General features: G+C 35.4%; 2 protein-coding genes across 5 annotated transcripts in view; both read left to right on the forward strand.

The window, feature by feature from the left end:
• Nucleotides 1–273: 273 nt before the first annotated feature.
• Nucleotides 274–13,093, forward strand: part of LOC116294551 (uncharacterized) — a 29,710-nt gene continuing 16,890 nt past the window's right edge. For 3 of the 4 annotated variants that reach the window (XM_089025670.1, XM_089025668.1, XM_089025669.1), the window contains exons 1-6: nucleotides 274–461; nucleotides 765–924; nucleotides 1,002–1,223; nucleotides 1,455–1,587; nucleotides 2,010–2,062; nucleotides 2,779–2,926. In XM_089025670.1, the coding sequence (XP_088881796.1) occupies nucleotides 274–461; nucleotides 765–924; nucleotides 1,002–1,223; nucleotides 1,455–1,587; nucleotides 2,010–2,062; nucleotides 2,779–2,926 (904 nt within the window). Of the gene's footprint in view, nucleotides 462–764; nucleotides 925–1,001; nucleotides 1,224–1,454; nucleotides 1,588–2,009; nucleotides 2,063–2,778; nucleotides 2,927–3,136; nucleotides 3,702–13,093 lie in introns of those variants that run through there. The other variant, XM_031702176.2, reaches the window with a different exon arrangement.
• LOC116305669 (la-related protein 6) lies at nucleotides 5,749–8,657 on the forward strand. Its single transcript, XM_031715629.2, has one exon. The coding sequence runs from the start codon at nucleotides 5,843–5,845 to the stop codon at nucleotides 7,208–7,210; it is 1,368 nt and encodes a 455-aa protein (XP_031571489.1). The 5' UTR covers nucleotides 5,749–5,842; the 3' UTR covers nucleotides 7,211–8,657.

Raw genomic sequence — 13,093 nt, forward strand, 5'->3', positions numbered from 1 at the left:
TCCCCAACACAGCAGCAGTAAGGGGCTCAGCGCGCAACATATAACGGGACACGGGTAATTCCCGCGGGGGACGCTAGTGCATAAACACGGGTAATTCCCGGGCAATTCCGAATGGTGACCGCGAGTCCCCCTTACTGCTGCTTGGTTTTTAGATTCATGTTTGGCGGGCTTTTTGACGTCCAACCAGAACACGTCAACATTCATGAATAATTAATTTTTGTTTTCTCAAAAGTGAATACGTTTTTCTCTGAAACGAGAAAGACAAAGTCCATCATGTTGTCGCTATCATACCTAACACGTGTAGTATTCAAAGGATCTGATGTTGAGCCTTGCTTGGTCTTAGAGAAAGCTCCAATACCAGACATAGAAGATGGGGAAATCCTAGGAAAAATATTGTTAGCTACTATCTGTGGCTCTGACATCCACACCATTGAGGGCAGAAGAAAAGAGGCTGTTCCTAGGTATGTGAATTCCTTATTAATCTAGTGCATATATGAACATAAGCATTACTCAACAAGTATTTAAAGCAGGAGTTGCTATCAAGTCTACCTATCCTTCGCCTCAGCCTTCACCTTGAAGCCTTCCCCATGCCTACCTTCCAAAGTAATTGGCTAACAAGTCTATACCCTCATCCTGCTTTCAATGGTATTTGTAGATACAAGGCAGGAGGGATAATAAGCCACTCTCCAAGTATTGGGATGACAGTGTATAGTCAAAATATTATTGGTTTTATAATATGTTATTATCATGTTTTGTAATTTTAGTGTGCTTGGTCATGAGGGAGTCATTACAGTTGTTAAACATAAACGTCCAGATAGTGACCTTAAGCCTGGCGACCGACTAACATTTCACATTGCTGACTGCTGCTATGACTGTGATTTTTGTGCTGAGGGCTTGCATCAAAAATGTACTTCATTGTTCAAGGTATGTTATATATTCATAATAAATAACAAAAAAAAAAAGCAATGTTAATGTTTTTTTTAATTTTTTGATGTCAACAGTATGGTCATGCATCCTTATCAGATGGAACTGGATCAAATGGTTGCTATGCAACACACTTGGTGATAAGAAAGGGTACCCATGTTGCTAAGATACCACCTGCCATATCCAACAAACTGGCGTCACCTTTGAACTGTGCCTTAGCAACCATGGTGTGTGCAACAGAGGAAATAATACAAACACAAAGCAAAGGGACTAAAAGAGTAAAAAGAGCTATGATTCAGGTATGCATTTATTTTCAAAACAACCCTAAGTAATGTGCATATTAATGTTTTTCATGGAGAAAAATGTTACCCCGCTGCACTCTACTGAACTACAGAATTTTGTCTTGAAAAAGTATTTTGTTTGCTCATAGCAGGATGTTATTTTATAGTCTTCCATTATTTCTTACAAACCCCTTGCTTCATTATCTATGTTGATATTAATATTATAAGTAATATTTATTACTCTTCCAGGGTGCAGGATTGTTGGGTGTTTATGGTTGTGTCCTGCTCAAAGAAGCTGGTTATGACCAAGTGTACTGCTCTGACATTGATTCTAGAAGACTGGAAACTGTAATAAAGTTTGGTGCTATTCCTGTTTTATCAGGTATTGTGTTCTGACACACCTTTACAGGGTTTTTATTAAGGGTCAGGGATCAGAGAATGCTCTGGCAACGGAGCAGAATTCTCCAACTTAAAATACCATTTTAATGGTAGTTAAAATAGCTTAGTTATTTGTAAAATGTTCACTTGGTCCCCTGGGCCCGGTTGCATAAAGCTCTCTTAAGATAAGAGCATCCGTAAGTATTGTTCCAAAACAATAGGCCATTGTACTAAGACAATACTTACGAGTGTCTTTAAGCTTTTTTATCTAAGAGAGCTTTATGCAACTGGGCCCAGGACTCTCCCGCAGTTCATTATCTTCAACTATTATTTCAAAATTTAATAAAAACCCTGCCTTTGTTTGCTAACTGTGCCAACACTATGCCTCAATTATGCTTCATATTAACAATAAACATTTTTTAATAGGAGAATCTGGTGTTGATTTCCCTGAAGACAATTCAGTTGATGTAGTTATTGAGGTAGGTTGGATGTAGTTATTGAGGTAGGTCGAACTAATCCCCTATCTTTGCTTAGTAAAATATCTCTTAGTCCCTATATACAACATGGCAGATTGGTGGCCAATGTGTTAGTCATTTCATTATCATGGCATGCCATTCATTGTCAGCCACAGTATTTCACTCATACCAATCAAGTGCATAGTATCTATTTACCTACATCACCCACAGAGGAAGATTGGAATTTCCAAGGGGTGGTACCCTGCAATCATAGGTCCTTTTCTACTCAAGGGGTGGAGGGTCTGAGGACGATTACTCCAAGATTGGGAAGGACAAGGGGCCTAGCATAGGTTCCATAAACTCTACTCTTTTGGGAAGATATGAATATTATCTGGAACTGTAATATGACTATTGATTTGTATTTTCCAAATCGTTTTACTCTTTTTCATGCTACTCCTAAATTCCTAAAATTGGAATTTCAAAAATCTATTTTTAAATACACTTTAAAGATCCTTGTAAAAAGAAGAGACATAAAGAGCTTGTCATACTCTTTGAAAATCCTAAATGTAGTTGTGATGTGGCAGTCAGGGATATATAAAAATAATCAAACACTAAGAGAAAATGAAAAAATATCACTGATTCCAATATTTTTAATATTCCTTAAATACCCAGAGAATCACTTTAAAAATCTTCCACAAACACTGATTGCTACCCACTGTATATTTGTGTTTTTCTACCAGGTTTGTGGCCAGAGAAGTGTGGTAAGTGAAGGAATGAAAAAGATAAGAATTGGTGGAACTTATATTCTTATTGGAATGGTTCACCCAGACAGCAAACTAGACATGTTGACAGGAGAGCAAATCATACGGAAATGTCTCACTATTAAAGGTAAAAAATCATCATTTTATTAATAATATATTGTTTAAAAAGTCTTAACATTAAATATAAATTTTATAAGTAAAAATCATACATTCTGTAGATTAAAAGTAAATACTAAATGATTAAATTTAAATTTGTTTTAAAAACAATTATCATTTGTTGTCAAATTTTTTAAAATAATCTTCAGTTTTGATAATATTTGTTTTTGAATCTATAAAGGTTTTCATAATTATGGTCCTTCACATCTTGACAAGGCTGTGTCATTGTTGGCCAATACTGCTAATAAATACCCATATGAGGAGTTACTCAGCCTTTCATTTCCTTTGGCGGACATTAACAATGCTGTTGCCATGGCTACAAAGCAGACCTATCTCCGTGTTTGTATTGAGCCTTGACTACCAATATTTTTCACCTCAAGGGGACCAGAATTCAAAATGAATTTAGTTTAAAAGAGAAAAATCAAAGGCAATTTTTTCAATGAACTTTTTTTTAATAGAAATCCATTAATAATATGTATGATTTCGAATGTTTAACTATAGATTGAATGAAATTTTAAAAAGCTTTAAATTTAGGATATTTGATTAAAATTAATATAAACATAGACGTAAATTGAATATAGATATTATATTTCTTTAGTTGTTTTTTGTGCTAGTAGTAAAAGATAAAATGAAAATCTACTTTTGTATTGTGATCATTTCGATAATATTTTTGACATTTATGATAATTTCTGTATATTTATGATTCATGTTTTACACCATCAATAATTGATTTGTACTTAACGACTATTGTACATGCAACTGAATAATGTAAAAATCTATTTTTAGAACCATTATTTTTAATGATAAATAATTATATTATAAAAATAATCAAGCTAAAAAAATTGTCACAGTATTATCATTTATAATTTTTAGGGATTTTCAGGGCTGTTTCTTGTAATCTTGCATTATATTCACACCCTCTTAACGCTTATAAGAGTATACAGGAAGCTCTTCTCGCAGCAGAACTAACAGGGGTCACTTTCTGTTCGGTTGAAAGGATATCCTTTCATTTGATACCTTAGGAAATGCCCACATCATACTAATATGTTAACTATGTGTAACCGGCGGCAAGGCGCTCAGCTATGAATCAGATTGCAAGTGGTTTTGACAAAAGAATTTATTGAAAAATTCACACAACTTTACAATACATGAAAAAAAAAACGGGAACGAGATTACAGGATATCTCTAATGAAAACAAGAAAAATATTTACAATGAGATAAAATAAATTTGTAGCTTATCTAAATAGCTAAAAAGTTATGAATAAAATACAGTTTTGCTAGATATAAATAGCAACGGAAATACGTAAATTACGTCACAGGTAATTTGAATATTGCATACTGATTAGCAGTGTTTACAATACGCGAGTGAAAATTACTAGGTTGCAAAGTTTAATGTACAAGTCGGTAAACCGTTTAAAATGAACTAAACCAATGGAAAAAGCAATAGGAAAAATTGACTAGAGGTTAACTATGGCTTTAGGTAAGTATTTTAACCTTTGTTTATGACAAACTAAGAATTACACGGTTTACTGAACACGCGGTCGCGACAATGACCTTGAGTGTAGAGTTTAAGTAGCGAACAAATTAAAGGTTGGAAAGAAAAGGTCTTTTATCCCGCAGTTAAGGCTATTTATCGTAGTAAAAAGGTTAAACAAGCGAGTAAGGCGGTAGCGATCCTATAGTAAACGTTTTAAAGAGTTTAAAAGACAAGATACACTCAGCGTGATTACTAAATTACTACTGCGTGAATAACTTTGTACTAAATTACGCGCTAATGCGACTAGCATTACAAAAACATGAAACGAATGCTTAACAAATATATAGATAATCTAAGCTATAAAATATAACGACTAGTTAACGATATTAACATAGATTTGTCCTAAATCTATCCTAGGTAAAAGTGTAAAAGGCTTCAAAGATTCATACCTTTACATCGTAGAGAATTCCTTGTCTTGATATGTGCAACGTCTTCAAGAACTTTTACTACACTGATTTAAGCTTAGTTTGGGCCTATTTTTATGGAAAAACCTGCATTCTTAAGACCTTACACATCCTATGCAATGTTGCACGCCCTAGGCGCAAACAGGATGTCCCAAACACGAACTTACGTAAACAAGCGCCAAACCTAGGCATGACTCACTGTAATGTAATTACGTACGGAAATTATTTCTTGCTTACGCATTTTCCACGCAAACAGTTAACTAAAGAATTACATTCCTATGTGTACACGAGGCATTCCTAATTAAAAATATAGATTTATGACTAAATAATTACTGTCCAAAATAGTGTCTTTTGACTCTGTCACACTTGCCCACATTCATGTCAATGCCTCATGCGATATATACTTTCGTACTTTGGGCAGCAGAATGACCTCTTAACTTCGTTCTTTGGTGTATTGACCATGCAGCACTTATCGTACTATGAATCCAAGTGATTACTAACATTCTCTCTCGCCACCATAATAAACCCACACAAGAGCACGTAACGCATTACGTCATCTGTCAGTCGTTTAATATTAGGAGTATGGCATCTACGTGTATTGGTGCATTTTAAATTACGCAGCAACTATCATTCTACATACTTTTCATTAACATAGTTCCAATATATAGACCAGTTGCAATACTTACGTAATTTGTCAAGGTTAGCAAATCGTGCAAATAGAAACGTGTCTTAGTAGTGATCAGGGGGTGGGTCTTGTGACCGGAAGGCCAAGTGCACCGGCCATCAAGACAATGGTTTTTTTTTTTGCGTCACAGGGTTTTACCACGTGAGAACCATTTATAAATATCTTACTAGGCGTTTGACATACTAGTTGTAAGGTCGAAGAAGAAGTAACTGGTTCGTAAGCTTTACGGTGAGAAACGTCTGATTTGGATCGTATCTCATCATGGCTGACGGTCAGAGCGATAATTCCGCGGTAAAGAAAACAGAATCGAATCTTGAAAACTCACCTAAAGTCCTGGTGAATGGTGAGGAGTTCGTAGGCTGTTCTGACCAGGATCTCGCCGCTTCTTCAAATTCTGAAGAAGAAAACGATAAAAAGCTGGCTATTCGATCGCCTAGTGCTGCTGATTCTCACTCCGATACTGATTTGAAAGATCTACCGGACGTGTACAGTCCGCCTAACGACGAACTGAAGCAAAAAATCATAGCACAAGTTGAACTGTACTTGAGCGATGAAAACCTGAGTCGTGACGCGTTCTTACTCAAGCATGTGAGACGCAATAAGGAAGGATACGTAAATTTGAAGCTAATAACGTCGTTTAAAAAGGTAAAATCCCTTACCAAGGATTATCGCGTCGTTGGTGAATCTTTAAAGGAATCGACCAAGCTAACACTGAATGCTGAAGTGACGAAAGTGAAAAGAAATAGCCCTCTTCCTACCGAACTGTTAGAGCGAAACCCTGGTCGCACAGTGATTGCTACAAAAATGGATGAACCGACCTTTGAACATGTTAGTGAAATGTTTTCAAAGTGTGGAGAAATTATTCTCATTCGTATCATTCGACCAGGCAAGTCTATCCCCTCGGATGTCAAGAGTTACCTGTCAAAAACCCAAGATCTTACCACCGAAACTTTCGCTATCGTGGAGTTCGAAACCATGGCAGCGGCAGCACGTGCGTGTAGCGAATTAACGAAAGAGGGAGGGATGAAAGTAGTGGAATTAGGCAAGCAAACCAAGAAGAAAGAAAAGGCAAAGAATAGAGACCGTGATGGTGAACCTGTACCTGACTCAGATGAAGAACACGACGACAAAACGAAAAGAAAACGAAATAGGGGGAAGCGGAATAAGAATAAGCGATTAGCGGAACTAGCAGGGACCTCTACAGATGAGGGTCATACGAGTTCATGTTCTTCTGATACTGACAGCTCTTACAACCCATTCAGCAGCTGTCAGCGACGATATAGGAACTCTCCATCAAACAGCCCCAAGGGAAGCCCAAAAACAAGCCGCCGAGAAATTGCACCTACCACAGGGTCGTGGCGATCACCACAGAGTAGTCCAGAACCAGCCAGGAAAAGTCTTGGTACCCATACTGTCAAAGAAGGTAGCTCTAGTGCACCTAACAGTCCATGGTCACAGAGACGAAAGACTGCATTACCCAGTGGACACTCACCATTAGCCGATTCTGAACTAGTAAAACACAGAATGGTGCAGTTGGAAGGTGTACAACGGTTACCAAAAGGTCCAGATGGTACCAAAGGGTTCAGAGCTGGCGTTGGTCGAGGAAGACCTATGATTGCTGTAGCGTGATTTAACTTTATTAATAATAATTTTAATTCATTAAGGTCCAGAAATCTTCAAAGTAATAATATTTCTGGATCATGTGAATACTTTTAATGTATGTTGAATTTGTACATAAAATTGCTCTTGGTTGCAGTGTGCTGGCACTTTGACAAATGGATTGCCAAAGAGCTTTCAATATGTAGGACATTAATGTTTATAAATCCTCAGGCATTGTTATGTCAAGAGGAAGAGATAAGTATATGTTAATATTGCTAAGGAAATTTCCAAGGTGTGACAATATGGCAACAAAGTCATTGAACTTGTTCTAGACATTGTTGCACTGCAAGTCAATGTGGCTTAAATTGTACTTAAGTACTCCATGTGAAGCATGTCTTCTTACACCGAAAAGTAGGTCACCTTTACTATCTACGACAGAAAGTGTGTTGCACAAGGAGGGAGAGGCCGAACTGGCAACATTCATGGCAACTTGCTGTTCAATGATGTTTTGCTACAAGTTCCACAACTTTGTAGCCTACCACACCTTTAGAAGCATAAAGGTATAGTAGTTTTTCATAGATGACAGTTTTAGGTTTAAACTCTGATAGTTGAACATTATTTTATCTATAAACAATAAGTCAGAGTAGGGTTTGAATGTAGATGCTTTTAAGTAGGAAGATGATTGCTTCTGAGGAAGTCTTACTTTTTGCTGGTCTACTTATGCAGACCATTGTGTAGTAATCAATGCTTTTAAGATGGTTTTTTTTTTTCAAACAGAAATATTTACTCCACATATGGATTCTTTCAGCTCATAGTTTTTAAATGTTTCTTTTACAAGCTTGTCTGCAAATGTATTGATATATTTATCCTTTTTCGCTCAGAATTTCACAATAATTTTGCTCAAAAATATTATTTTATAATAAACAGTGTCATTGTGTTTTTTTAGGCTAGGGAAAATTGTAAAAACAGAAGCTGTTGTTTTGAAGTAAGCACTGTATTTTGGTTTATACTGTCTTGCTGGACGGCATTTGTATTCTTTACTGGTAAATAAAATACCAGAAAATAGGATCTACTATAGGTTAATTTCATTGTTTACCTACCAATTTATTAGGCTTTTTTTCCATTTTATTTAAAACTTTTTATGTATTATATTATAACCCAATGCATGCTATTGATTATTGTATGTTATACCATGCATGCAGTATTGATTGCTGTCATGATAAGTGGCAGTTTTTACTATGTAAATAACTTGTAGTATGACTAGAATGAGTGCAGATGTTTGTACATTCTTCCAGTGAAGAACTGTGCTGTGGTGGATAAGTTTATTTTGCAATAAGAATAAGGTAAATTTAATTTCTAAAGTAAAGTATTATTTTAAAAAGATATTATAAGATTAACACATATAGAATATTACATTGAGTTGTAAAGGTTGTAGAACAATTATTAATAAAGTGAGTGGAGTAGTGTGGTAACTAAATTCAATATTGTGTCGTATCACTAATATCTCTAGACCTACTCTTACTTTTTTTCATCTTCACATAGTGTATACCAAAAAACGTATATTACATTGAATTGTAAAGGTCGTAGAACAATTATTAATAAAGTGAGTGGAGTAGTGTGGTAACATCTAAATTCAATAGTGTTGTATCACTAATATCTTTAGACCTACTCTTACTTTTTTTCATCTTCACAAAGTGTATACCAAAAAACGTATATTACATTGAGTTGTGAAGGTTGTAGAACAATTTAATAAAGTGAGTGGAGTAGTGTGGTAACATCTAAATTCAATGTTGTATCACTAATATCTCTAGACCTCTTACTTTTTTTCATCTTCACATAGTGTATACCAAAAAACGTTTCAAAATAGAACCCTTTGAACTTATTTTATTACAGTTTTTGGGCTTCCTCCATAAAATCATTTAATTATGACTGCCATAAGATTTTCTTTTTTACATTTAAAATTTCTTTATCAAAAAGCTTTGGTCTTTAACTGGCTATTATCCAAGGAATTTTTTCCCTAGTATTCTTATTGATGATGTCAGTCAGTCAAGATTTCCCTAATAAATTCAATACCTCATGATCACATCTTGATAACAAGATTGTCTTCATATACTTTGACAAGGGTTTGTTATATGCCAATTAATCGTTAATAGAAGCCATTCCTCTTCTTCATTCTAGAACTTATTCAAATATCTATGGTGTATGGTTACCGTAAGTCACATCCTTTTCCAAGAGGTCAAATGTTTACAACAGACTTAAATTTCAATTTTATTGTAAACATTGTTTGTTGTTGCTCAAATTGTCAAAGTTATTAGTGAAGTCTTTGCGATAGGAAATATAGTCTCTGCTCTTCTTTAGCTTGCTCTTCCTTTCTCATGGATGAAACAAGGGGAAACATGATAGAGGAGGGTATGGATTGCAAGAGCTTGGCATGGCTTCAGTCCAAGAATCATTGCCAATAATCCTGTTGTTATGCTGGTTAACCACACTATATTGAACTGCAACAATACATGAATGAATGTTTGTTGTAAGCATTTCATAACAGGAAGGGAAGATTAATTTTTGAATGAGTGGTTATCATTGTGTACATCTAGCAATGTGTGATACTAGGAATCAAGGCAACACACCAAAGATAGTACTCATTGTTTTTTGCATGGAAAGAACAACAGAGTGCTATAATATCTTGACCTATACCCCAAGCACCTTTAAGAGGGCGTCTCTGTAACAGCGTGCCACTCGATCTGGGCTCGAAAAATAGATTTCTTTTATATTGCTATCATCGAAAGTACTATCTATCCTCACTACAAAATTGCAGTTAGAATTGTTCTAAATTCTTTTTTCCACCCGCTATGCGAATTTTTGTCCATCGACCCCAAATCAGTGAAAGACGCCGATTTTCGAGGTCGGCCGAGGGCTACTTTCAAAGTCTGTTTTCTCGGGTTTCTCTGCATATAAAAGCTATTTTTTCTATCCAGAACTTTAGTCTAGTGTAACTTCTGCATAAAAACAGTAATAGTTTTTTTTGGAATGCGCGAATTCTGAAAAATAATCCTAACTGATCGAGACTACTGAAAGCGTGACGTGGAAAGCTAAGATTATGAGACCTCGAATATTGCAAATTTCTCATTTGTGGCACCTAACCCAGCCCTAAAATATCATTCAACCTTGAGATAAGAAGCTATTTTATAGATGTGTGCAATAAAATTTGCGGCACATTGCGTTTCTACGAAATAAGCTAAGTTTCAAATTGTTCTATTTTCAGTTATTTCCTTGCGTGACACGACAGGCCGTTGGGTCTGTGACGGCTACTTCTTTGCTCGTTATCCTCAATACCATTACCTAAAATATAATATGACGAATTAAACCTTAACTTTACAATATTTGTTCCATTATAAAAGATTTCAATGATCTACGGCTTCATTTAATAGTGTTTCTATAACCTGTTTTGAAGTTTCACCGCACAGTAATTTTTGTAATTTGAATATCTCGAGCTCCTCGGGAGGTCAATCGTTATTTGTTTATTTAATTATAGTAAAGAAATCCTCGCTTAGTAATATCTCGAAACATCCTAAAGAGATCCAAAAATGAGAAGTGTTCTTGTTTGTAGAGCTGAATATTTCTAGTTTTTTTAGTTGAAGGTAACATATTATTCATATTATTGTAAGTGAAGGATGTACTTGCCCGCGTTAGCATCGTTATTTTCACTGTGTTATTGCTCAACTCTATACTTATATTAGTAGTACTTGGAATACTGAATCTATGTCTTTGTACTGAATACTAGTGAGTTAGACTAGGACGTCTAAATTGAAGACTCTTGCAAAAAAATAAAATAAAACAAAATAAAACAAAATAACTAATGCATATTTTTTTAAATTAAATATACATCTTTAATATAATACAAATAACCATAATTACAAATACGAATATATATCTAAGAGCGAAATTATCAGAGAGAAATAAACCTACTTACGATGGGCTCCGCCGAGAACCAGACGAAGCTTCTTATACAGTATATCACTTCTTCAAGAGACACCTTCAACACTTAGCATGGGCTGGGCTCTAAAACCAAGAGCCGGAGCTGCTCTACAGAAAAATGTGCGGTCGTATTTGACAGCAAAGTTTGACCTGGGTGAGAGGACTGGTAGAAAAGCAGACCCTGAACAAGTTGCCGCGGAAATGCGGTGCGCGAGAAATGAGAACAATGAAAGGCGCTTTGAAAGAGAAGAATCGGGCTATCGAAGACCCAGATTGCACGATTCTTTTCACGTCTTTCCACTTCGCGAAAAAAATCCACAGCACGAGATATTACCGTGACCAGTCCTCAGGAAAATGTACGATCTTTGGTAGACGAGGAAGACATTCAGGATGTAATACGAGAGTCAGAACGTATAAATCTGTTACAAGAAATTGAGGATAGCATTGGCCTGCAACACCCCATTATTCACTAGTCAATTGAAACCCCCTCCCCCCGACCCCCGCGAAAAAAGGATAATAAGAACCTATAAGGCTACAATTTTAAGAAAGGTTCTTATTAGTGGAGTTCAGTGTAAAAGTGTATAGGTAGAAACTGCTATAAGTTTTTTTGAGCCTGTGTTTTGTGTAGAACATACTGTCCTGTACTAGGCTACGGGCTGCCTGTGCTTGGAATCACAACGCCTTCTTCGGTATTTTTCAAGATGGCCGACCTCTTGTTTCCAGGCTGACATATTCAAACGAGCGTTAAAATCCCCGCTCGATTCCCCGCTGAGAAAACCATTCGTTAAATCCCCGAACCCCGGGTGCAATCATGCTCTTAAAAGTACATCAAAAACGCGTCACGTCCCCGTTCAGTGCCCCGCCAGCCGGGGTTTCAATTGACTAGTGCATTATGACACGTACGATTTATGCGACTACTATATCAAAGAAACAAGATCTCAGCCTTCAATGGCGGAAGCTAAACATTAGAGAGTTTTAGATTGACTTTTTTTTCTCCCCGCAAACGGCAAACGTGACCACGTTTTCATAGTTTCCCTGTATTTTGCTCACCAGGCGCAAATATTCTTTTGATGATAATGATAATGATAATGATAATGATAATGATAATGATAATGATAATGATAATGATAATGATAATGATAATGATAATGATAATGATAATGATAATGATAATGATAATGATAATGATAATGATAATGATAATGATAATGATAATGATAATGATAATGATAATGATAATGATAATGATAATGATAATGATAATGATAATGATAATGATAATGATAATGATAATGATAATGATAATGATAATGATAATGATAATGATAATGATAATGATAATGATAATGATAATGATAATGATAATGATAATGATAATGATAATGATAATGATAATGATAATGATAATGATAATGATAATGATAATGATAATGATAATGATAATGATAATGATAATGATAATGATAATGATAATGATAATGATAATGATAATGATAATGATAATGATAATGATAATGATAATGATAATGATAATACAGCAAAACAACAACAAGAGAAAAGGCCGTCCAATAAAAGCATCATAATACCATAATAGCTTGGCTTCAAAGTAGTTGAACTTACTCGGGTAGAGTGAGAGCTGAATGTTCCTCTAAGAGAAATGAGCAATACATTGATTGATTGATTGAATAATGGTAATAATGATAATAATAATAATGGTTTATTTGAAGCATATCTACAGAGTAGATCTATATCTTAAAAAGTATTGGAGGAGCCAGTACCCGCAACCTCCACTTCCGAACCGCCGCCCCTATATGATCATAATTTTCACAATCACTCGTTCTGTAGTTATAAATGAATTCATACGTTTGTTTACACCTGTTGCAAAAATCGTCGTCTCAGCCGAAGAACAGTCAAGACTGCAAAGTATTTTTTCGAAAA

The sequence above is a fragment of the Actinia tenebrosa genome, unplaced genomic scaffold (genome assembly GCF_029948245.1).
Source record: "Actinia tenebrosa isolate PJP-AT-01 unplaced genomic scaffold, QUT_ActTen_1.0 PGA_scaffold0__85_contigs__length_37466705, whole genome shotgun sequence".
NCBI classification, from domain to species: domain Eukaryota; kingdom Metazoa; phylum Cnidaria; class Anthozoa; order Actiniaria; family Actiniidae; genus Actinia; species Actinia tenebrosa.